Source organism: Amphiprion ocellaris, chromosome 18 (genome assembly GCF_022539595.1).
Source record: "Amphiprion ocellaris isolate individual 3 ecotype Okinawa chromosome 18, ASM2253959v1, whole genome shotgun sequence".
NCBI classification, from domain to species: Eukaryota; Metazoa; Chordata; class Actinopteri; family Pomacentridae; genus Amphiprion; species Amphiprion ocellaris.
The window spans coordinates 19,892,126-19,918,903 of NC_072783.1; the positions used below are offsets into that span (position 1 = coordinate 19,892,126).

Consider the following 26,778-nt stretch of genomic DNA (forward strand, 5'->3'; position numbering starts at 1 on the left):
ACCTGTGAACTCAGTGGCAGCAACCTGTTGATCTGAATGCCACTAAACAGAATTTTGATTTAAATGGGATTAATTTATTAAGTGAAGCCATATGTGTATGTGTGTATGTGGAGTGTGATTATGAAATGTTTCTAATGAATAGATCAGTAAGGATTATTTTTTTAGTCTTTATCCCCTTCAGCCCTTTTAGCATGTGACGTCAGCGCGACGTCCCGTCACCAACACATGGCATCTTCAAGTGATCCTCGTAAGCTCCTGTTTCACAACTCAGACACAGTAAATTACAGTGCGGGTAGTCTATACAACACCAAAATTGCCTCAACAACATACTTCTGCTCATGAAAGAAAAGAAATAGCAGACCCACATAACTACTCTGTTTGTGCTGCAGCGTTAGAATTACAGGTGGGGAATATGTAGGAAACCAGTAGCTTGAAAGTGGCGAATTAAAGGTGTACGTCCAGTGAGCAGAAACCGACCTATCAGTTTATGCCTGAAGATAAAGCCGAGACTGAATTGCTTTTGGTTTTGAAACCAGTTGTTGACACGGTTTATTCTCCGCCCCACAAACGTCATCTTACTGTTACTATAGATGAGCGACCGTTTTAATCAAATATTTTTTAGCTTTAATGCTGTGAGCTGTATTTGTTGCCACTCGTAAGCGACATTTAGTCTTTTAACGTTTTGTTTTTCATGTCTTTGTGTGCACTTTAGGTAACCACTGAGATACAATCCGTATTTTTTCGGTGTTTACTACTGAGCAGCGTTCATTCCCATTTTTCCGACAGCACCTTAACGCAGCAGCAGGAGCTCATCTGTTGGATAGGGAAACTAACCAGGAGCCAAGTAAAGACTTTTCAGTATTGCTAGCTACCAGGCTAGCGAGGTTTTAAAGTCAGCCGTCCACACGACAAAGGAGTACGGACTTTGTTTGAGAAGTACAGCGTCTCCTCTGTACAAGAAACAACATTCGAGCAATGTTATAGCAGCATAATTTTGTTGTTGAGCTGAAAGTACAAGGCAGACAGCCGCTGGCCAGCTGAAGCTTGCGGCTAGCTCATTAGCTGGGAGAGAAGTGCAAGTGGAGGCAAGAAAATGGAGCTGGACGACGTAGTCCTGTATCAGGACGACTCGGGCAACTCTGCCATGATGTCCGAGCGGGTCTCAGGTCTGGCCAGCTCCATTTACCGAGAGTTTGAGCGACTCATCGAGAAATACGACGAGGACGTAGTGAAGGAGCTGATGCCGCTGGTCGTCGCAGTGCTGGAGAACTTGGACTCGGTGTTCGCTGTCAACCAGGAGCACGAAGTGGAGCTGGAGCTGCTGAAGGAGGACAACGAGCAACTAGTTACCCAGTACGAGAGAGAGAAGGCGCTGAGAAAACACGTAGAGGAGGTGGGTTCCTGTATATCACTGCCAAACTAATTTATAGCCCGGATTATAGATTAAAGCCTCGTATTATGTACTTTAGTATGAAAGGATTAAACGCCGACCTCCGCTGAAAAATCTGACAATTCACTGTTGCTATGTTCATTAAGTACAAACAAAGTGTCACTAGTCATGATGGAGCAGTTTTTATACAACAAAAAACACCTTTCTTCAATTCGGCTTACTCACAGGAAACCACAAAATCAATTTCTGAAGATGAGCTACACTTTTAAAGTTGTTGGTGGAACTTCCCACTTCCCGCTGACGGGCGTTTAGGCGGAAAATGGAAAGAATCGCAATTAAATGTTCTCTCTAAGGACTTTAGTTCGAAGAATCACACTTTAGACGTGTTTCCAAAGTTAAGACTTCCAGAGATATTGCTAAAACATTACAGGGCAGCTGTGACAGTCGTTTCAGAGGCACATGCTGTACTTTAGCTGCAGCTTTGTGTCACCAGACGCTCCTGTTGGGACCCAGGGCTGCAGTGAAGGCTAGATCAATGCACCGCTGTAGTTTGTAATACAAGCCTCAGATATATGCAAACCTGCCAGGAATTTGTTTGTTAGGTGGCTGCTGAATCTGCTTCATGACTAATGCGTGTCTCACTGCCCCTGCATTTGATTCCACCCAAATGACACCCCTGTTGCCACGCTCCTCATCACCACAGAGCGGTTTGTGTTGACAACAGTGGCACATTTGCTCTTGGTGCTAAACTACTGCACAGTAGGTTTGGAAGGAAAACTTAGCCTTAGGGTTATTACTATATTGTCCTGCTGTGCTGTTGAAAACTTGGGATGCTGCTGTATGACAAGGTACATCCTAAAGTCAGCACTTCAACCTCAGTCACTGCGTTGGAGTCGATTTTAACAGAGAATGTGATCAGATTCTCACCTGACTTATTACTGTCTTCTAATTTCATGGGAGGGAGTGTAAACTTCCAGCTTTGTAATATGTTATAAGTGCTTCATTATGGAGCCGGTGCTTTGCAGATTCCACACTGTGTTTCCTGATATTTAAATTGTTTAAATTTGATGCCACCTTCTGTAGTGAGAGCAGAGAGCAGGTTGAGAAAAATGGATATGTGCCCTGGAAAGCAGAGGAATGAAGGTTAGCAAGACAGAATATATGTATGTGAATGAGAGGGACCGGGTGGAAGAGTGACATTACAGGGAGTAGAGATAAAGAAGGTGGAGGATTTTAAGCTTGTCAACAGTCCAGAGAAATAGGCAATGTGGAAAAGAGGTGAAGAAGCACATGCAAGCAGGTTGGAACGAGTGGAGAAAATCGTCTGGTGTGATGAAAGAGTATCAGCAAGAATGAAAGGAAAGTGTAGAAAACGGTGGTGAGACCAGCGATGTTGTATGGTCTAGAGATGGTGACACTGAGGAAAAGACAAGAGGCAGAGCTGGAGGTAGCAGAGATTAATATGTTGAGATTCTCTTTGGGAGTGACCAGGATGGATAGGATCAGGAATAATGAGTACATCAGAGGGACAGTGCATGTTAGATGTTTTGGAGATAAAGCCAAAGAGGCCAGACTGAGATGGACGTGTACAGAGTAAGGATAGTCATTGTATTGGGAGAAGGATGCTGAGTTTCTATAGGAAGACCAAAGAGGAGGTTTATGGATATAGTGAAAGAGGACATGAAGTTAGTTGGTGTGAAAGAAGAGGATGTAGAGGATAGGGTTAGATGGAAGCAAATGGTTTGCTGTGGTGCAGTGAAAAGTGGGAAGGAAAAGAAGAAGAAGAGGAAATTTGGTGCATCATCAGTTTGAACGCTGACGAGTTTTGCTTTACTGTCGATTAGTACAAACTTACTTACTTTGCTCCTGTACACGTGTGTGTTGGCTTTTTCCTCCCATGTCAATAGCTATTGTTTGGTGTGACTGAGTGTGTAATGAGCTCCCTCTCCACCAAAGGTTGAAGTCACCAGGTAACTGTTATTACAGCTCTGTACTATTATGTTGTTGACATGAAGGAAGTCTGTGATGTACATCCACCTCGTTTAGTATTGTGATGATGGCATGACTAAATACTGAAGTGCAGCAGCTGTACTGTTCCTGTGTCTCTATGCTATACTGGGACCTAAAGCGTTGAATAGCCCACTGAATTATAAAGTGAGATAACTTCTTTCAAACATTTGTTTATTGAAAAAAATCGCACATGAATACCCAACTAGTTAAATAGACCATTAATTATTATTAAGCCATTATAATGATATGAATTTAAAGTTAAATTTATCCTATTCTTGTTAAAGTATCTTCTTTTAAACTCAGCAAATGCATCTCCTGACAGTTTTCTTACTTTTCTCTCCTTTCTCAGCCATCATGCTGGCTGACCTTGCAGTCACCACCAACTTGACACTAATTATTCTGATGTAAATAAATAATATAAGCATTGCTCATCGAGGGCTCTATCTGATAGGTCAAATATTCGCTTGCTGAGTGTGAATACATGGCATGTGTATTGTGCACAGTCAGTTTATTCCATTACGTATGTTCATGTCAGGTCAGCCTTCGCCCGCTGTAAACATGTTAGGATGATAATGAGATTGGTTTCAGGAAGAGGGAGAATATCTGTCAAAGATTTTCCTAAAAATTGGGTTTAATGCCATAGAACAGGATAATTCAAAAACTAAAATTAAAGCAATGCATAAAGGAATCCTGCAATCTATTAGCAAATCTGCTGGTAATTTTTTTTCTTAACTGTAATAGAAAAACATAAACCAGAATACTATATGAAATGAGATCAGAAAGGATAGCCCTTTCTGCTGGCTGAACCAGGTATAACATGGGGTTTTTCAAGCTGTATATCTAAACCACAAGTGTGCAGTGTTAAGGTCTGTTTGTGCTTTCCGACTCCATTTGCCCACATGGATCCTTGTGATGTAAATTTCGTCATATGACCAAGTCCAGAAGGCCCATGTGAGGCTCGCTACAGCTACATGCAGACCAAAATTTGTGACCACACAAACTGTTTGCACTGCAGGAACTCAAACTGCACATGCGCCAGGAAACAAATGGTGCTCAACAAATGCTTGTTTTAAGAAGATTTGCTGTTATCTGCACTTCTCATAAAAAGAGTTGTAATTGAAGTATTTGCTGTGCTTTGTTTTGTTCATGATTTCATTTACAATTGAAGTTCTAAATTCACTAGAAATGCTGTGCTGTGTCTGCCCACTGTGCTTGGAACAAGAAGCCAGCAAATTCTGAGTGCAGGCTTTGGTCAGTGTTATACCTGAGACATGCAGGAGTACACCAGGGTCTGCTAGCTGCTATATCCTGTAAAAAGTGCAAAGTCACAGCATTTTCAAAACGTCCCATGTGCAATGTGACCCTACTTTACAGTATATGCATTGTAGCGTGAATGGAACCACATGTGCATCGGCTGTCTGCATCCAGGCAACATTTGTTTAATGGAGAGTTTAGGTGAATGTCCCTTAGTCTGTAGAGATTTAATGCGGCTTCTCAGCTTGATAAATTGTTAAAAGCTTAGGTTTTGGATGTAGCACTGTGAATGTTTGTTGCTGTAGTTACTGTGTTGTATCTGGTCAGTCTCTGCTTCGTCACTGCCCCGGGATTCACTTGGTCACAGCTTGTCAAAGATAACATTTGGAACACAAGTAGCACACAATGTTACATTCGTCATGTTATTATGCCTTGTAGATGCTAGAAGACCTTGAATGCAGGGTTTGCTCTTTTCAGCTCATGATCACTTGAAGCTGTGAAGTAGCTCCAAGACACAAATTAAAATTTCAAAGCTAAATGTAAGCCGTCGACATACAGTAACTGAAAACGACACTGAAAATTAACTAAAACTAAACACACGTTAAGATCCACAATTTCAGATTAAATTCATTAAAAAAATAATCGGTTGTCTTGGGGGTGTAGCAGTGTTCTTTGTTCAGAGTATCATCTTGTACACTTGAATACTCTTCATGTAAGTTATAGCAAAAGGCAGTAAGTGTTGTGAAATTCAAACAGCTAAATGGTCACTGATAAAAACGGGACTCGACAAAGTGTCATCAAAAACATGCTGTATAATCCTGTATGTTTTACATTGACTTTTGATTTAGTTGTGTTTGTATATGTTTAAAGCTCAAACAAACAGCATTCCTCTTCTTAATCCTTCCTAGTCCTCATATTTAGCCATGAGCAGTTCCTTACTCAAACATCTTCAACAACCTTGAGATGCAGCAGGGGTTTGCTCTTAATCTGGCTTGTTTTTCCAGCCTGTACACTAATAATCCCTGCAAAATTAATCATTTCTAACGTGATTTAGACTGGGAAAGGGATTAAAATATTACATACCAAAACTCATTTCAACATAAATGTTTAAAGGTAACAAAAATTCTTAATGAATTTGAGACATGTTTAGGAGAACACCGCACTGTGTGTACATATACAGTTTTTTCCAATCCTCAGTATTTTCCCTTCTGTTGACATTTAGCTTGACAGTTGAATGTTGAATGGCAAGCGCAACAGGTCACAGAGCAGCGTGTTAATAATTTATGTCATGTTGTAACATGTTGCTACAGCTTTTGATAGACCTGTGCACATGGGATTTTCCATCTGGTCGTACAGGCTTATATTAGTCTTGTTTTCTCTGACTCCTTTGTGAAATCACTCAGCTGTGATAAAAGTAGCTCATCACTCAGCGAGGCAGCGATTTAGCTATCAAGTGTGTGTGAGCAGTAGTGTTGATAAACTGAGATCACGTCATGGGTCTTGCCCTTTTTACATCACCTCTGTTAGAGAGGTCAGCTTCTGTGCATGACGAATACAATTCAGGATGTTACAGTTATGGCTATTGACCGTATGCAGCCCATGCTTTTTTCATTTATTCCATTTCTGGCTTCGTCTTTTAACTTTCACTCCCGTTACCAGCAATTTAAACTTCCAAAAGTCTTGGTCCTCATCATTTCCCAATGCTTTGAAATTGTTAAAGCTGGGGACACATGTACATCTACAATGCCACCATGGTCATCACAAAAATTGAGTTTAAGACAATGTTTGGCACAAAATTGGTTATAGGAGCTGCTATCTTCACAACCATTGCAGATGAGAATTTATTCATGTGAGTCAGTTAGAAATCGTGCCCATGTCATGTTAACTCTTGTATATGCACATTATGTCATTTCATTAGTTTGTGATGGCTCCAATTAACATTAACTAGCATAATGTTAATTGCTGACTTACCATTAAAGGAGTCAGTTACGCTTACAGCTACTGTAGTTAATCTTGTGTGAATTCAGTCATCGGGTAATTCAGCATTGTTATTTTCACCCAAAGCAGTCACATTAAAATAACCATTTATTGAGCAATGCAAACAATACAATAAAAAAAATTAATAAAAATTCTCTGGTTGGAACGCTGCTGCAAGCATCTGGGATTTAAATACAAAAGTCTATAAAAATAAACCATTGGCCAGCCATTTTTACACATTTTAATGCAAAAATGGTACATATTATACCTTGTAGTAAGTTCCCTATTTAAGTCAACACACTTGAAGCAAACGTAAATTGTGTATGAAAACACACATTGGGGAAAAAAATTAAATTATGAAGCTCGGGTCAGAAATGGTGGCCTGCCTGCTTGCTAGTTATAAATATAGAAGAGCAGAGATGGAGAAAGAAATTAAAAGAAACTGAACAGTTTGAGATAGATAGATAGATAGATAGATAGATAGATAGATAGATAGATAGATAGATAGATAGATAGATAGATAGATAGATAGATAGATAGATAGATAGATAGATAGATAGATAGATAGATAGATAGATAGATAGATAGATAGACACTTTATTAATCCCGAGGGAAATTCAGGTATTCAGCAGCTTACATACAACAACATAACAAAAAGACAGGACAGGCAGGTTAGTATATACTCTGACAAAAACTGCTGTGCAATAAAATTAAAAGCACTTCATAGAACACTAAATGTAATTAGAAATGGATAGTCCAAACAGTATTTCACATTCTTTTTCCTCGAACATGCTGCTGAAGTTTGACTTTCTGTAGGTGACACATCTGTGTCTTCTCTTCATTCATCTGCAGAGGCTCTGTCTGCTTGGTCTATATTATCTCTTCTGATTATGTGTAAGAGGTCATTTTTGCCCCTCTCTGAGGCATAACACATCAGTCACCACAGAAAGATGATTTGACAAATTGTTAAAAAAATAAATAAATAAATAAATTAAAAAAAAAATCGTAGGACTGTTTTCGTAGGTAGTTCCATATGCAAATGTCTGTGACTTCCATGTTGACACCCATATGCATAAGACACATAGACTTATTGCACACACAACCTCACCTGAGGTTCCTACGTCTCTCCCATGTCATGATGTGGATCAGACTGCTGTGAAGTCTGTGCTTTTTGCATTTCACATGGTTAAACTGTCGCAGCAACAGAATAAATTCATAGGACACTCAGACTGTTCAAATGTAAAGTGTCCCTCTAACACTAAAGCAGTGGCCTACTCAAAGGAGGCTAATGAGTTGTGTGGCACAGACTCCATAACTAAGCAGCTCATTTGGACAACAAGTCACTCCAGAAGCAAAGAAGCAGATTAATCTTACCAAACAAATGCATTGTGTGGGCCAAGTCCTGCTTTTCTGTACTCCAAGCCCAGAGGAATACCACCTCTTGTTGGTTTGTTTCAGCAGAGGAGAGGAAAAGGCAAGGCAGGAAATTCTTGGGGAAAAACAGCACTTCCCTCAGTTCTTTAGTCCAGTTAGGGTTGTCTGCTGACCTGTGAAAGCCCACATCCTACTACTCACTACCCTCTTATAGTGCCAGCTCATTGATCATCGTGAACCATTAATATCTACTAGGAGACACCAGACAGGCTGGTAGCTTAGCCTCATTTTACAGCAGCCTAAAGACAAGAAAGACAGAACCATGACTGAAGTTTTTAGCCACGTTATCGACTAGACTCTATACATGCTAATGTCGGTCAGTTGGTCAACTGATCAACACCTTTGATCTAGAGTAAAGTATCTCATTAACCATTAGATGAGTTTCCATAAAATTGTGCACAGACGATCATAGGGTGTGTTCCATTTTACCAACTTGTGTGACTTGCTGTGATCTGGATATCATTCCCTCTCTGGCATCGCTGAGAATCTTCCAATCTCAGAAATGCAGGAGCTTAGAGCAAGGGAACACATGAGTATTGTCATTTTTCTTCTAAGCATATCTGTCTTTCATCCTCACTAAGAGTAGCTAAGATGCTAGGAAGAGACAATGATAACACATCACAATAAAAAGCACCTCGTGTCCAGTGAATGAATCCTTACAGGCTTTAATTATTCCCTAGCTTTTCATCTATCGTGACCATAAGGTATCTCTGGAATATTTGGTACAAATATTTATGGCATCCAAAGAATGAACACGTATGACTGATGTTCCTAGTGCCATCCACAGGTCAAGGGGCTGAAGTCTATCCCAGCTGACTTATGGTAAAGACAGGATACATCCAGCCAGTCTGTCACAGGGCCACATAGAGACAAAAAACCAAGCACACTCATATTCACACCTACGGACTGTTTCAAACCAAATCAAACCACATCATCCATCAGCCAAATGCAGATTTATTTATTATATTTCTTTTAAACATTTTTTTTTTTACCCTAAATCATACAGTCTTTGCTGTCATGCAGATGTGGAGAGTATGAGTTGGTCTTAAGTACAGCCAGTGACAACCAATGATTAGTATTATTAATAATAATTCACTGTAATGTACTTCTCACATTTTCGAACTGAGAACAGTAACATTTATGGTGGTCATGCTTGAAATATAATATAAAGATTAATATATTATCCAAATACTTGTTGGTTAATTTTATTTTAACTGACTAATCAGTTAATCTGCTTATCATTGTAGCTCAAGAGAGGATTCTAGCAAGACTTTAGAGGTTTGGGTTTTGCTTTGTTTCTGACTACTGGAAAGAACTACATATACTATGCAGAGCCTCTAGCTAATCACTCTTTGTAAAACACGTGATTACAGTAAGCTTTTATATGCAGTGCGCTCTTGCCAACATGCTGTAATCTTTCTAACATTAAAATGATCAATCATGACATTTGTAATGCTGTTATCCTGTTAGACTCTCTGCAGGGTCTCTGGTAAGTTTATTTGGCCTAGTGGGCGAATCTTCACATGCCTCAGCTCTCCTAAATGTCCCAGTCGCAATCCAGTGCCAAGCACACTAAAAGGAGCTGATTTGAGTCTCAGTCAATTGAGTGCCAATACAGTGGAGCCCTGTTTGTGTGGTTGTGTGCACACACTTGTTCTCGAACCACATGTGTTTGTGTGTATGAGAGTGTGTTAGTGTTCAGGGACAAAGAGAGTATTATACATGCAGTGTAGGGGGAAGAGTGCATGTTAAAATGCTGGAACACTTATTCTCTGGAGCGTTGTCATACACACAAGCCTCCTTCCTGGGTCATATGAGGAGCAGCAGGGTGGGAGAGACAAAGATGTTGGGACTTGTTCTAATTCATTTGAGGGGTCAGCATGTGTCATCCATAGGGTTGATTTGGGTTTTTAGGGGGGGTTTGACAGAATATGTTTTCTACAGCTAATTGTTGAAATTCATGGAAGCAGTTAAATTAGATTTTTAAACTCCCTTACTGATTTTTTTTTTTACCTTGTTTCTGTGCTGCAGTTATGTACATTTGCAGATTAGGGTGTCACCCCCTGCCTGTGAACCCTCCAGTCTGTAGTCTAGCCCAGTGCTATGTTAATGCTCTTAGTAGATTTGCATTGAAAATGCTGCATTACTACCAATGCTTAAGTTCTTAAAATACTCTCCAGGCTCCCTGCACCCAACTGAGCCTTCATAAGTGGCTCAACCACAAGCTCCAAATAAGGGATCGACCAACAATGTAGAAGCAGAGAGACAGAAAACCGATATTTGGAACCAATAAACATTTGTCATAAAAAATAAAAGTCTTGATTTTAAAATTAAGAATAGCACAAAACTCCAACACAAAACATAGTTTATTTATGTTTTACATGTTTAATGAAAAGAAAAAAGAAATTCTTCATTATTAGTAACAGGTTGTTACTTGATTTTTACCATTATATAGTACTGTAGGTAGGAAATTGTTCAAGACTGCAGAGTGATTACAACCAGAGAGAGGTGGCTGCATTAGAGCCAAGGTAGCTCTCTCTCTCTCTCATTGACAGAATGAATGAATGAAATGGCTATTTTGAAGAATCTAAAATATAAGACATGTTTTGACTTATTTCACACTTTTTTGTTTCCTAAATAATTTCATGTGCTGAAATGCTTAATATCTGATCCAATAATCAGTTGATTAATACACCAAATGATTGGCTATTGCACCGCTTGGTAAATGAAGTGCTCTACATTAAAATACTTTGAGGCCACAGGCACAGAAAGAATCTCAGACGATCAATGGCTGAATTGTTTAAAAAAATAAAATAAAAATTTTAAAAAGGAAAAGTTCACAAAAGCATCCTCAAGAAACACCTTTGTTGGACACCTCCAGGCTCTGTGTGACGCATTTATAAAGAAAAGGTTGCTTGTAACGGGGTGTTCAGGTGACACTCATCTGTGCAGATAACATCCACACTCAGCTCAGGGGCAGACCGGAGGCCCTGTTATCCACAGAGAGCAGCCACATCATAAGACTGTTTACAGGCATGACATCAGACACCTGACTCAGCTGATCAGCTGAAATATTAACACACATCAACCAAACAAGAGGGCAACAATAACCTAAAATAATTCCTGTTAAGATAAGATAAAACACAGAAGAACTGTAACAACGCTGAAGGAAATTCTTGTGCCAGATATTGCTTAGAAGAGAAAATGATATAACATTATTATTATCCGAACGATCAGAATTCAAAGCTGCAGCCATTCACTTGCATGTCATAACAGTTTGGATTTGGACCGACAAATAAAAGTGGAAAAAAGTAGGCAAATGTAATGGCAAGATTTACATTTACAAACTTTCTTTTACTTCCCCATGTATCTGTATAGAAAAGCAACTAAAGCATGTTTTCATTATTGATTAATCTACAAAAACATTCCTAATTTGCATTAAGAAACCCTAAACATACTTACCTGGAACAAGGAGGAAGTAGAGACTTTTAGCCAACAATAAAGCTTTATGAGTTACAAAAGCTTTTGTAAAGGATTAACTTGATCCACTGGATAATAATATGTGCTGAAACTAACCTTCATTCACCATCATATGTATCGATCGTGATATGACTGATCTAGATATTGTGTTATTGTCAATGCTCTCATGAAATTCAATGTTTCCAGTTATATCTATTTATTTACATGGTGGTGCAGACTCAGTTTTCATCCCACGGCATCTCTGCTCGCTAAAGTCCAAATGATTGCAATAATTTTATACAATAATAAGTTTATACAGATTTAAATTTGACAAGAATAGAGCGCCGTTATTGGATATGGACCCAGTATTGAAGATACTGTAAATCTTTGTCCAGTCAGGGTTGTCTGCTGACCTGCAAAACGCCACAGTCTAGTTCCATAAATTGACACCTCATTGATTGTTGATATGAAATGAATTGGTAGTCTTAACAAGAATGTTGTTATGTTGTAATGACTGTAGCACAATCTCATATGACATGACCAAAATGAGGAAGAAAGGATTAGAGACACTGGACCATAGCTGGAGTGTTTAGCTACACTAGCAATAGACCTCAATGGATGACAAGGTCATGCAGTTGATGCGTTCACCACTTTGGTCCAAAATAAAGTATCTCTGCAACTATTCCCCACCCAGACTATTTTTGTTTACTGTGAGTAGTTTTACTACAGCTCACTGTAAATTCACACACTTTACATTTTCATGCTGTATTCTGCTTGTGTTCCTGCAGTTATTCAGCCTAAAGTTGATGTGATTTCCCAACTTGTTTTTTTTTTCAGTTTTTCTTCACCTCATCTTGTTGTTGTTCCTTCAGACATACACTTCCCTGCCAGAACTCATCCACCTTGTCTAATCTGTTTACAAACATAGTGTAAACTGCCATCAGGGAGCAGCGGTTGTCTCAGAATTAAATGGATTAGATTTGATGGTGGATGGTGGATTTGGTGGTTGGAAATACTTTGAGGAACAGGTTGAAGCCACAAGTTTCCTGTCTGTTCCTGAGTGATATTCAGTTACCCTGCTGGGATCATTGTACTAACAGATGAAAGACATTATTCTTATCATAGAGATTTATTGTGCATAGATCCCCTGAGAGAAGGACTGAGGCTAGTGACAACGACTGCTGTGAAAACTGGAAACACATCCTTGACACTGATATCAACTGTTGCTAACTTACTCAGGAAACTGTGTGTGTTTGTGACTTTCTTTTTTCGAATAAGCTGATGCTGTGCACTTGTGCGCAGAGATTAAATGTTTTTCATAATGAACACATATTTACAGTACTGCAGTCAATGCCAGTGCTGTGATAATAACTGTCTCTTTTCACTGTCTTCATCTGCAGAGGTACATCGTCTTTGAAGATTCTCAGGAAGGCGAGAAGAAAGACCTCCAGTGTCGACTGGTGACGCTGGAGTCTCATACACGACAACTGGAGCTAAAAACGAAAAACTATGCAGACCAGAGTAAGTCCACTACTTTCTACATTTGGGCTGCACGATGACATTCTGATAAAGGCTTTAAAGTGAAATAGCGGCATTAGCCCAAAGGGAACATTGACAGGTAGATGATGATGCCTGTCAGCATGAAAGTTTGCAGTTTTGTTTGCCAGTGTTGCATGTAAAATATGCCGTATTTATGCTGGTGTAATTTAGAGTAGTTTTCTTATTTTTCCCAGTAAATGCATATTTGAAATTCATGTCTGCTACTTGGCCATCATGATAGGAGTAGGTATAATGATATGTTTCATTACGGCTGAGAGCAAATGTTCTCTCAAATTAAATGGAGGAAATATGTGCCTGTTTTGGCATCAGCAATAATAAAAAATTAGCTGGAAAATACCAGTATATTGAATATCAGTAAAAATCGGGTGTTGTGCATCTCTATTCTGCAGCCAGCAGCTGGATAGCTCAGAGACTAACACTCCTGACTTTGTCATGGGAAATCGATGGTTCAAAACCCAGTCAGGTTGTCCATTGAGGACCTTTAGGCCTACCTACCTCGTGTTGTATCTACTCTCAGATGTACATTGCTTTGGATAGTAGCGTCTGCTAAATGAAATTATAAATTGTAAAAAAATCTGTTACAGGCATTGGTTTTACAGTAATGGCTCTTTTATTCCAAAGTCTTGCACACCCAGTTATCCTGCGAGAGACATTGACGGTTTGCAGATCTTGTGACAGTTCGCCTGATGTGCCTGAAGGCAGATGGAGCCCTGTGTCCCTACTGAATACAGGCCATTACTAACATTACTATGAGTGTTTGCCTTCCAAGTCTGCTAAATGAGCTGTAACAGAGTAGACCAAGCATTTTACAAACTAAGAACTGTTTAGAGAGTAACTGGAAAGTGTTACAGTGGTCACACCTGACCTGCTTGAAATTTATACCTGGAAAACAAATCTTTTTTAGTAGTATAAACCTGTGTTTCTAGATAATAGGAACAGTTTCATGCCACAATGATGAACTTAAAAAGTAGGTCTTTCTCTGAAATGAAAAAAACTCCTTACAATGTACAGGGCAGTTTAATTCTCAGTGTAGTAGTGTTCCCAAACCATGAAAAGAAAACCCTCATGATGCGAGCATGACTGCACTGTTGACAGTATGTGTGACTTGTTTGTTCCACCACAGTAAGGTTACGCACACCTCTTTCACACTAAGTGGGAAATTTGAGAGTTCTCAGAAAATTTCTATTTGTTAACCTCAATGTGGCACTTCCCTTTTTTCTATTTGTGTGATTTTGCAAGCCTCCTTTGTCTGTAATTATGTTTGCGGGCAGAACTGGCAGCTGTGTGACTTAGATCATTACACTGTGAATGATCACATCACTGGAAAACAGGCATACTGTACAGTGTAACTCAATAAACACTACCTTACGTGGATGGCTGCAAACACCAATAATTGCTGTCTCTTTGTTTTTTGATGTTCAATGCTGCGTTGCCTTTATTGGCAGTACAAATCAGGAGATGTACATTTTATTTTTTCCAGTACCTGTTGTTGACAAATTGCGTACAAATTCTGACACAAAGATTGGTGTTAGGGTGTGGCTTCACTGATTCACCACTAAACAATCACTTGTTTACCTCAAATTCATCCAGATCCAGTGTTCAACTTTAGTATTTATTTTTTGAGTTTTCTTCAAATTGGATACCTGGTGAGAACACTGGTTCTTTCAGTCAGAGATATTCAGGCTTTGCATGTGGGGTTTTCCTTTAGGATCACTTCGTGTTTCTAAACACACCTCGTTGTCAGACCTGAGTTATTTCTGCTCCCCTCTTTCACCCCTACTTCCTCTATAATCCTTTTCAAAGCCACATTACATCACTGTACTCTTCACAATGTACAGCTGCTGTCTGATCTGTTTCTGTTCATTGATCTTTCTAGTGTCTCCTACCTCTCAGCTCTGAATTAGCTGTATCAGCGACGCTTAGCGCAACAGACTAAGGATTCGGAACGTTTTAGTGTCCACCTTTTAGAGAGAGCACTTGCATGGCTGGCATCTGAATAGCACGCTCAACAACTGTCTTGCTGTTTTGCCTACAAATAAGCAGAGCCACCTGAGAGCCCCATGCACTGGAATCAGTAAGTTGTGGTCTACTGGCTGGATATAACCGAGAGCAGTGGTCACGCAGTAGATCAATGTTTAGATTTTAAAACCTGTTTTTGTATTCCTTGCAGTAGGAAACATGAAAATTTTAGCTTTGTGCTTTACAGGATCAAGAACAATTCATCGAATTTGTTGTTTGAGGAAAATAGTGATTTTTGACTGAAAAATGGGTTGAAGGATTTGATTGCATAGATGACTCTGTGAGTCAGAGTTGTGAAATAACCCTGTCCATCCTTTTCCGTTTAATGTAATTCAGGAGGATTTCTTGATGCATGGTGGCCCTCTTCTGGCTCTGGGATATTATTGCAACAAATGTACCAGTACTGGGCATTTGTCAATATAACAGTTTAATCCATGTCCAGTTCATGAAATAATCTTCTGTATTTCATATAGAACAGCGAGACAATAGTATTTAAAGTTCAGTGTTGTTATTAGTAACTCTGCCTCTAATCTTTTTCCATCATGTAAACTATTTCCCTCTTATTCAGTTAGCAGATTGGAGGAGAGAGAAGCAGAGCTCAAGAAGGAGTACAATGCTCTTCATCAGAGACACACTGAGGTAGGTTGGTCTGGAATAAGCAAATATGTGTTTGGTTCAGTATGTGACAACATGTGTAGATGTGTGCTTTGAAGTTTTTACAGCAGCCAGAATTGATGTAACTTTTTGAAGTTGCGTTCTATACAAATCGATAATGATTGAAAAGCATGCTAGCATAAGCAGTTGAACTGCATCCATATGTTTCCCATTTTCTCCAGGCTTCTATACTCTGTGAAAATGATTCAGATGTAACAGCACACACACTACTGTTCAAAAATTTGAGGTCACCCAGGCAATTTCATGTTTTCAATGAAAACTCACACTTTTATTCATGTGCTAACATAACTGCACAAGGGTTTTGTAATCACCAATTAGCCTTTAAAAACCTTTAGCTAACACAATGTAGCATTAGAACACAGGAGTGATGGTTGCTGGAAATGTTCCTCTGTACCCCTATGGAGATATTCCATTAAAAATCAGTCGTTTCCAGCTAGAACAGTCATTTACCACATTAACAATGTCTAGACTGTATTTCTGATTCATTTAATGGTATCTTCATTGAAAAAAATGTCTTTTCTTTCAAAAATAAGGACTTTTCTAAGTGACTCCAAACTTTTGAATGGTAGTGTATATAGATGTCCCGATTAGGTTTTTGCCCCTGATTGTGATCTTAGTCATTTAATACTCAGTATCTGCTGAAACCATGTCCAAACTGATACTAAAAAGTTGAATAAACATGTACGTGACACATTTAAAGCCTTCTGAATTCAGCTACCTGCTACTTTATGCTAATGCTGGTGTTGATAAGCTTAAGCTTAAATATGATATATATATATATATATGTATATATATGTGTGTGTGTGTGTGTGTGTGTGTGTGTGTGTGTGTGTGTGTGTGTGTGTGTGTGTGTGTGTGTGTGTGTGTGTGTGTGTGTGTGTGTGTGTGTGTGTGTGTGTGTGTGTGTGTGTGTGTGTGTGTGTGTGTGTAACTGTGTGATATAAATGACATACACAGTGAAAAGTTTCACATTGTAGCGCCCAACTGTGGTAAAGGAGAGCAGCATGCTGGAATAGACAAATCACAACAGAGTGCGGTACAGAAAGGATTAGATTTTGATCAGCTTTATTGTTGCCAATACAAGTCCTTTAAAACACGCCCAAATTGGCCCCAGTGTCAACCCTGAGGATGGCTCAAGGCTCCCGTTAATGTGTATGACTGCACTGTCAACCTGGGAGGACCTTATCTGACAACATCAGCTTTCTACACATGTAAATAAACAGGAAACAATGAACATATAAATAGATGAATCATTAGTTGCCACCCTATGGACCAATATGAAAGTGGTAGTCTGAGTCTCGAATAAAACAAAATAAAATAATGAAATAATGAAAGATTGGGGGAATGAAGAATAACAGGTATAGAGTTCACCTCTTTGATAGAAATACAAAACTGAATTGGATGAAGTAGACTAGAGAAGCAGGCCAGGTGAAAATGATTAAAACATAAATGATCTGAACATGAATTATGTTTCTGCTGAGCCTTTGGTCTCTTTCTGCCTGTTATCCATTATGTATCACTAACAGATGCCTCAGTGTCCAAACAAACCTCTCAGGCTTCTGCAGCCAACTGCTGATCTGAATAAGGCTGAATAAAGGAAATGAAAGCATAATGAAAGCTGTCACCTACACTCTGTTGGTACATTTACATAATTTTTTGTGAGCCTGACTGTCACAGCTGTGCCTGGACACTACGCACTTCGTATGTGAGCGACCGTACTAATGATTTGAGATGGTGGGAGTTCTCAGGACCATTTTACAAATGGATCTACTTGACGTCCTTTCTTTAGAGCATAGTTGTGACACATTTTGTCATCTGTCAAAAGAAACATAATTTACTTGAACAAGATCATTTTAAGTAGACTAATTCCATCATTCTGACTTTACAGATGATCCACAGCTACATGGAGCACCTGGAGCGGACGAAACACCAGCATGCCATGATGACAGCAGAGTCCTCAGATACAGGCACACCAGCCAGAACACGGTTAGACAGCCACGCTAGTTTTTCTAACTTCATGCTTTCCTGATTTGCTCTCAGATGTGCTCACATGAACTGATCTTATTCATTAGTCCTATGAACAGTTAATTAATGGAGTATTGTTGCAGTTTTCAGCCTCTTCTATGACTGACAATTCAGTTAGGCCTCTTTTGTCTCAACATAGCACAATCTCTGGTCAATATTTGTTCTCTCATCAGGAAACACTTCTTTCAGAGACATTAAACCCCCTGTTTAGAGTGAAAGTTTCAATTAGACTGCTATACAATGTCTAACTAAACACTTGTGTTTCAGTGCTAGACTTTCATCAGACAAATGGCTTCTTACAACCAAGCACATTCCCTGCATCTATAGGAGGACATGAATCCCCAACATCATTCTACTGTATGGCAGTTTCCAACAGCATACAGGAAGTTAGAAAATTACAGCAGTCCATATAGTAACGATCCTAAATGGACCAAAATGGTTTACAGTTCCTGTAGAGTGAATGCCTAAAGAATAAAAGGGCTGAACTGTATTTACAAAAATGTATACATCTCCAAAACCTTGTATGTTGCATATGTTGGGATACATTTACTTGGCAAGTGAAATGTTAAACCAGTCAGAATATAGAAATCCACTTTATAAGAAAATGTAGTATGAAAGGAAGAAACTTAGACTTTTTAATGCTGATATTTTATGTCTTATATTTATTAGTCAATATTTTCTCTACTAACATGAGGAAATACATTCTAAGTAAATGGTTTGCATCTTGTGTCACTGAAATTGCATCAGTGATTCAAGATGAAGGAACTCCTTACACATTTATTTAATGCGACAGATGCGTAGAAGTGGGATGAGCATATCAACAAGATTCAAACAGACTCCCGCACGCTCTCTAAATTAAAGTGCACATATCGACTGTCAGTACCCTCACCCTTTTATTAGGAGAATTTATAGCTCCATAAATTGAATTTCAAGACTCAAGAAGATGGATGCTTGCAGTGTCTTATTGTAATTGCCCATGTGATTGATTCTCCAGGTCTGCAGCTCTGTAGAGGAGCAGCTCTAACCACTGCAAGCTTTACTCCCACACACATACAGTGTATCCTCCCTACAGTGAAGAGGCACAAGTAGGTCAGAGAACCTGAAAGAATGAATGCAGAAAAAGGAGACTAACTTGAAAGGAGCATAAGCTAAATGCAAAAAACTGAGAAATGTAGATATGGCTGTTATAAAGTTGTTGGGTGTTTGTGGATAAAGATGAATATCGAGACTATTTTGGCATGAAGTGGTATAATAAAAGGAGACACACTGTCATTAGAAGTCTGCTGGAAGCAACTGGAATGCTGTGGGACACATCTGAGGATGCTGTGGATGTTGTCAGTGGGGTCAGTAGTTTGGCTGTTGTCGGAGTAATCTGCATCGATGGGAGGATGAGCTTTATGGCCCATTGCTCTTTTACAGAGCAGATTATGACTCAGCATTGTGCTGTGGGGAGTCTAGAGGTTGGAGGACCTTTGTTTCTGCTGAGGTGCAGTGTTTGGTTTCATCCGAGTAATATGTGATTATCAAAAGGCTCTAAGGTGTCAAAGTCCAGACCATGTGATGCTTTTTTTATTTTTATTTTTTTATTACTGCCTTTTCCTTTTTCCAATTCTGATAAAACACCAGTGCAATGGTTGTTATATGTATGGTGTTAAAGCTACAAATAACTATGTTTATATCAATCTATCTTATATTTTACAAATTAATCAGTTCATCTAAACACTAAATTTCCTTCCAAAAGCAAAATGACCATTTCATTGCAGTAGACACAGAAAAATCTGTAAATGAGAGCAGCCCCCTTCCTATACTTTAATGGCACTGTTTGTCTTGAGGTGTTAAACTTATGGTATTTCCGCAACTGCATTTTGATGATAATTGATATTACAGTCCATGATTAAGTTGCAAAACTAAGAGCCATAGCAACATTGTGGGCACATTTTTATTCTAAACCAAATGAAGAAATAGGCAATACATATATCCTCTGTAAGGGGCTAGTGCCTATCCAAGCCGAGGCAGGAAGACTGGGGACACCCTGGGTAGTTCACCAGTCTGTCACAGGCCTCCACAGAGAAGCAAACAATCACAGTCACATTCACACCTATGCACAATTTAGACTTACCAATTAATCTCAGCATGTTTTTGGATTGTGGGAGGAAGCTGGAGTAGCCAGAGAAAACCCACACATGCACAGGGAGAACATACAGACTTCAGACAGAAGGACCCTAGATCCAGGCCGGGTCACAAAGCGGGGATTGTGAGGTGACGATGCTAACCACCGAACCACTATGCTGTCCCACGGAATAGAGATATAGATTATATATATCAATATTCACAGTTACTTGTACGACATAATAGTCAGTAAAGTTTTCCTGATTGTGACAGCCATTCATCCAACAGCTGTTAGAGCTTCTAGATATGTGTGTACTAACACTTGCCATACCATAATTACAAAAACCTTGACTTCATTCAGCCTCTTAAAGAACTTTACTGTGATTTGGCTACACAGAGAGGAAAGAAGATTTTTGCATATCACACATGCCTGTACCTTAGTGTAATTTGCAGAGAGTTGTTTTCACTTTCACTTTATATCAAAAGATGCTAATGGCATCCTTTTTGATTTTGTGTTGTAAAACAGTAACTCATTAAGTCCAATAGGTATGAATAGTGTTTAGTTGATAGTTGCTGTGATGTTTAATGTTTTAATGTGGACCATGTCTGTACTCTCCAGCAGCCCCCTGTATTTCTTTGGTCTCTCACCATGCCTTGAGTTAATGCAGACAGTCTGCCAAGCTCTGTTCCCTCACACACACTTTATTCAGTCTCCCCATTTTCCAGCCAATAAGCTGCAGCCTGAGAAGAGGCATATGGAACAAGCTGCCTCAGCATCCAAAAGAGAGAGGGAGATGGGGAGAGAGAGAGACACAGAGGGAGGGGTGCTGGGTGCTATCACAGTGAGAGAGGGAGAGTGTCAGAGCGTTCTAGACTGCACAGCAGCAGCCGTGTCGCATCTCGGCAGAGCATAGGAAGAGTGAGGAGGAAGAAAAACAGAATCACCTGCCTCGAATACAGTGGAGGAGAGCTGCTGCTGCTGCTGCCGCCAGCCTCTCGCTGCTCTCTCTGTGGATGATCTACTGCTCTGCTGTGTGAACTGCTGCTGCTGCTCTGCTTTAATCACTCACTGCTACTAAAGCCACTGGGATTACTGTTGTTGTGACTGCTGCTGACATGGTATGCTGCCTTTGACCTGCTCCCACCTCGTCTGCCTCAGCACTGAGCTGCAGTGTACAGAGCTCACAGCTCTACACTCACTGTAGAGTCTCAGCTAGAAGGATACAACATCTGTGACCTCTGCTATAGATGTACCTTCAGCAGTCCGATCAAAACAGCAGAGTAAATTTGGTTCTTCAGTGACCCCCACCACGCTGCTGTCATCGACTGTACCCGTCAACCTTCTCGGCCCCTGTGAGGCACTGGGCCATGATCTGGGGGGGCCATGAGCCCCGGGTGTATGCTGCTGTTTGTTTTTGGCTTTGTAGGTGGAGCAGTGGTCATCAACTCTGCTGTACTGGTCTCTCTGTCAGTGCTGCTGCTGGTTCACTACTCTGTCTCTACCGGAGGCTTACCTGCCCTGCCTTCCTTACCCTCCTTACCCAGACCCAGCAGGTACAACCTGTATTATGTGTGTCATGTTAGTGTGTAGGTGTTTAAAACTGATGCATCTTAATTTATGTTTCTTGCTTTAGCCACAGCCAGTTTGTAGCCATGCAGTGGCCGTGTTGCTGCCATGTGGGTGTGTTCTAGTCAGACAGCATGAGACTGCATAGTAAAAGTAGGTCAAGAGAAAGGTACAAGTGGCACATCATTAGACTACATCATCTAAGATATTTCAAATTCACCTGGAGCTTCTGGCTGTTTGTAATTATTCTTTAAAATTAGTAAACATCTTTACAGAATACTACCGGTGCTGGTAAAAAATTGAATTTTTTTTCCCCCCTCACTACTCAGTACAAAAGACAAAAGGCAGCACTGGTCACCATCAGTGGCCAGCATGTGACCTTTTCCTCTCAATATGGTGGTGTGTTCATTGTTTTTGGGCTGCTGCTTTTCATCGCTGCTAGCCAACTGCTCTGTTCCCCATGGCAGCCATTGTTCTTCTCACTGTACAGTATTTTTTTTTCACTCCTGGTTGCTGGAGTGAGAAAAGGTGTCGGTGTGTGTTTGCTTTGATGCAGTGGAGGGTGCAGTGTGTTTATTACAATGTGTTCCTGGATATTATTGGTTTCTCAGTGCTCGGAGAAAGTTTGTATGTGATCACCTCCATGGAAGAGTGATCTGGTAAAGTTTTATCGTTGGAGCTAAAGATGATGAATCAGATTTGTTCTTGCTGATGTGTCTCAGCCTCTGTGTGAAGTCCATCAGCTGACCTCCTCCTAACAACGCATCACAAAATCCATCTCCATCATAGAAACTGTTACAAATGGATGTATGTTATTCCCTGAACTAATAGGTGGGAGGTAATGGAGTTTGTGAGCTTTATTTCTCCTCCCACCACTTCAGTGCCAAAGGAGTCTTTGCTACAACACCTCTTTGTCAAATCTCCATTCAGTCTGTTTGTTTTGTTTTGTCTAACCGGTTACATTATGCTGATCTGCTTCCACTGAACTGGAGAATGGACAAAGTAATGCCCATTTAATTTCGCAAAACCAAATTAATGTATGCTTTGTTATGTGAGTGACCTCAGGCTTAGTGAATTACTGTAGCTGTTAAACAAAACTTTGTCATTCCACAGTGTAGCCTTTTTTACCCAGTGTCACTGTTGGAACCTCATCACAGCATGGAGGAGGGAAAATACATTTAATCTAATGAACACATGTCCAACAGTGTTTTTATAGTATCCTATACACTGCAGACCTTATTGCAAACTATAAATCACGTGTTCTTGCACCCCACTGTGGGTGGTACTGCTTTCTTCACTCAAAGCATCCTTTGTTGCCAAAGAAATTATTACTATCATAGGAATGCTATTAGCATGACTGTATTGCTGGTAATACCAGCCAGACTGAAATATCACAGTTACTATTCAATAGTTACCAGTAACTATTGAATGGCCTGCTTTAAAATTTTGGATAGGTGTGTATGGTGCCCAGAAAATGAATTCTAGTGACCTTGCTAGTCCCTGTTTGATCTAACAGCTGGGCAAAGTTTTCACTTAACTGAGAAAATATCTTAACATCTCCAGGCTGAATTTGCACACAAAATGCTTTCATTCATAGTTCACAGATAGTCCTAATGATTTTGGTGATCACTAATGCCGCCATAAAGTTGATGCTTGTGATGTCAGTAAAAAGTTCTGACCACTGCTGAATAGATTGCCATGAGCACGCATTCAGGTTAAATTAATACAGCTTCAGTGATACCCTAACTTTTCTTTTATTAGTCATCATCAGGTCAAAATTTGAATTAATGCTTTGGTTGTTGACCGTACACCTGCAAAATAATTTACGTTGCCAATAACATCAACTGTGTTGTGCTAATTAAAATGCTAATGCACAAATCTAACATGGTACAAATGGTGAACAGCATGTCTGCTAAAACTCTGCATTTTCCTTGTAAGCTTGATACCTCACAGACATTAGCAGTTTACATCAAGCACTGCTGTGCCAAAGGAGAACCTCAAAGAGCCGCTAGCTTGACTGTAGACTCTTAGTCACACGTCCTAGTTACATAAGAGTAACCTGACCAACAGGCCAATCTCCCAGAAACTTTTTTTGAAAGTTGTTCTTTTTACTTTTGAATCATCCCTCCCTTTGTTTCTTTCTGTCTCCAGGAAAGAGCGCCCCATTTCCATGGGCATTTTCCAACTTCCTGGGACTGATGGTGTGACCCCTGACGTCCGGAGAGGACCTGTGGACACCCCATCTGAACCATGGAGATTCAATAACCTTAGCCATCCATGCTCCAACACCAGCCTCAAGGTATGACGCATGCAGGTGCTACTTTGTAGTTTTGATTAATTCAAAAGAAAGACTTCTCTTCATATTAAGTGAAAAGTTACTGAGCTTCCCACGGATCAGACGGGTGACATCATCACCAATTCACTTAAAAGAGGTTGTGGAAACTAAATGCAAACACCCAGTGCCAGCGATCACCAAAGAAAGAGTACATTTCTATTCTGAGAGAAAGGATTGTTCAGTGTGTCTAGAATTTTTAGCAGCTAGCGAGCTTGTGTGTGTGAGACGGAGTGGCTTGAAGCCAGCAGGGGAAGTGGTACCATTTGGGGGCCTGCCTTTAACCTCGAGGGAGGGTGGAAAGGACACAGTGTCTTCACATTGTTGCTGTTGGAAACCATGCTGTAAGCAAAGGTCCATCATGAATATTAATGAGCATCTAATAAGTATTCATTTGTGGTTATTACACTAGTACTGGGTCAAACGGATGTTGTGAGAGTGTGGAAGTGGGTTGACTTTTAGTATCCCAAATTATTCTTCAGATGATTGGAACTGCTGTTTGATTGTTTTGTCACTGACATCCAAGGTGTTTGATAATTCTTCGCCTGGCTTTGGGCACCTCACAGAGACTACTGGAGTGCCAAAGAGGTTTCATAGTGCATCTTTTTTACCTCTGCACAGTGACACACACACACACACACACACTCATTTACACTTCACCCACTGTGCAGCTACATGACAGTGGCTTAGAGCTTTTTTCTCTGACTTGACATTTTCAGAAGATTTATGGTTTTTAATCCCTTCCCTCTCACCATGTTCAGAGGTGTGTGTGTGTGTGTGAAGGCTTTTTGGAGGGTTAGAGAAGAGCTATTGCTGGCAAAGGAGCATCACTCTCCCCCAGTTGGCCACTCAGTGCTACTATAGCAACAATAGAATGACGCCAGCATGCAGGCAAGCAGTGTGAAAGGAAATACTCCCATCAGTGCAGAGAGAGGAGAATCGGTGGGTTGAGAGGGAACAGAGAACACATTTGACCAAGAGATAGAAGAAGGTTCAGTCTCTCAGATTAGCTCATTCAGTGTGTGTGTGAAAGCTTTACAGCGTCCTCTGTGCTATTTAAGTGTGTGTTTTCAAGGTGACAGAGGGATCCGTGTGGGTGCTTTGTTATTGTCCTGATTGATTGTTTTCCATCAGCACTGTGCTATTTATAGGACGTGAGGCGGCTGCTACTATCAGATCAAAACAATGCAGGCCTGGAAAATCGGGATGCCGCTATGTGCAGCTTAGCGCTGATGAAACCTTAGAGTATTAGATTGGTACTGTAAATGCCAGTTCAGTGTTCATTCACTTAAACAGAGAGCCTTTGCCAAGCAGGTCACCTTCTCCAGAAATAGTGCTAACTATTGAGTCTGCTCACAGAGTTCAGTTGTTTTAACAATATTTTCATTATTTTTCATTTACTGTATAACATGTATGGAAAATTAATGAGCATGGTCTTTAATATCCCTTAGTTGGAGGAACTATTTTCCCCAATCAGAATGAAAAGTGAGAGTTCACAAGAGAATATTCCCCATCAGGAGGCTGATCAGGACCAGGTAGACCTCTACCTCATGCCCCAACTACAGCCTTGGCATCCACTACACTAACCTAGTTCTTTGGTTGTGGTGCAGACTTTGCTGTATATGTTATTATATTAGGTCATGCTAACATTCAGGTAATACCCCATATGCATGATGCTTGCCAGTCATGTTTGTATTTTTTGAAACAGAATGTTTTTGCAGTGTAAGATGTGTCAGTGTCTCATAGCTTTTCATAGCCAAGTGTGAAAATGAAATCAGGATTAATATGAAGATGACATCGGTTAATTGCATTTAACATTAACTGGTAGTTGTTGTTACACAATGAATGAAAACTTGTGGAGAGACAGAGCCTCATGGGGTCTGCACCACAAATTTCCTGTGTGAATGATCAAGAGGCAGGCTTTCAACTGGCTCAGTTATTGCCGGGTTTATTGATTCAAACAAAAGAGAGGCAGCCAACTATCAGTAACATCTGCAGAACTTGGTGTAAAACCCTGTTTAGACATTTGATAATTGTGGTCGCAAAATGTGCCATTAAAGAAAGAGAAAAATATAGTGTAATCCCAAAGGCCGTTCAAAGTGAAGTACAGCAGGGAGATGGGCCTCACGAGTGTGCCTGACATTTAGCAGGTCTCTCTGTGTGTCTACCCATGCAGATAAGATCACTCACTTTCAGCTTTACAAAGTAATGTTTGGTACTACACCTGTCTGAGTTGCAGTGCTGCAGTAATTGAATGAAGACCAGAGGTTTCTCTGTGCTGTACAGCTGCCTCGTAGCATCTATTGATGCATGCAACACCTCAAGTAAATTCTCAACCTATGGAGATGCTTAAATATTATAAAGCTGCCAACATTATGCATCCTATTTAGCACAAAGATTTCAAAGCTGGAAACAAAATTTTTACTGTCAGGGCATCAATACTCTGAATTGAAATGTTAAAAGCACAACGTCTCAAGGACGACTTGTGTGCCTTGACACATGGCTGGCAGAGCAGCTCCCGTTTCCTGCAGTTTTAAGTACCAGACAGCAACAACTGAAGCAGTCGGGACTCAGAAATGATAAAAAAAATATGAACTCTGCTAATAATGGAAGTCAAGAAGAGCTTCCTTTTTTCTGCCTTAAGCTGCAGATCATCTTCATTAAAATATTTATCTGGTCCATTGTTTGTGTTTACAGTCATTTACGTTGTATTAAAGAATGAACAATGTGTTTGGAAACTAACAACAAAAACACAGATTAGAATGTTATATTTAGTGCTAAACCTGCATAGTTCTGGCGGAAAATAATATTTACAATAAAAGTCTCAGAGAAACAATATAAATCCCCAAGAAGATCTACTGCTGCACTACGTATTTACAGAGCTAACTAAATACCTATTTGTGGATGTTTTTTGTTTTTTAGTAAAAGGTTACAGGTACTGTTGTCTTCATACCAAGTCTTGCAGAA

General features: G+C 40.0%; 1 protein-coding gene across 8 annotated transcripts in view; it reads left to right on the forward strand.

Moving 5' to 3' along the window:
* The first annotated feature begins 647 nt into the window (after positions 1-647).
* Positions 648-26,778, forward strand: part of spag9b (sperm associated antigen 9b) — a 45,272-nt gene continuing 19,141 nt past the window's right edge. The window contains exons 1-6 of one of the 8 annotated variants that reach the window (XM_055004596.1): positions 648-1,393; positions 12,925-13,045; positions 15,672-15,742; positions 17,667-17,764; positions 23,631-23,778; positions 25,263-25,346. In XM_055004596.1, the coding sequence (XP_054860571.1) occupies positions 1,094-1,393; positions 12,925-13,045; positions 15,672-15,742; positions 17,667-17,764; positions 23,631-23,778; positions 25,263-25,346 (822 nt within the window). In that variant the 5' untranslated portion in view covers positions 648-1,093. Of the gene's footprint in view, positions 1,394-12,924; positions 13,046-15,671; positions 15,743-17,666; positions 17,765-20,784; positions 21,467-23,630; positions 23,779-25,262; positions 25,347-26,778 lie in introns of those variants that run through there. The other 7 variants (XM_055004597.1, XM_055004595.1, XM_035955554.2 and 4 more) reach the window with 7 other exon arrangements.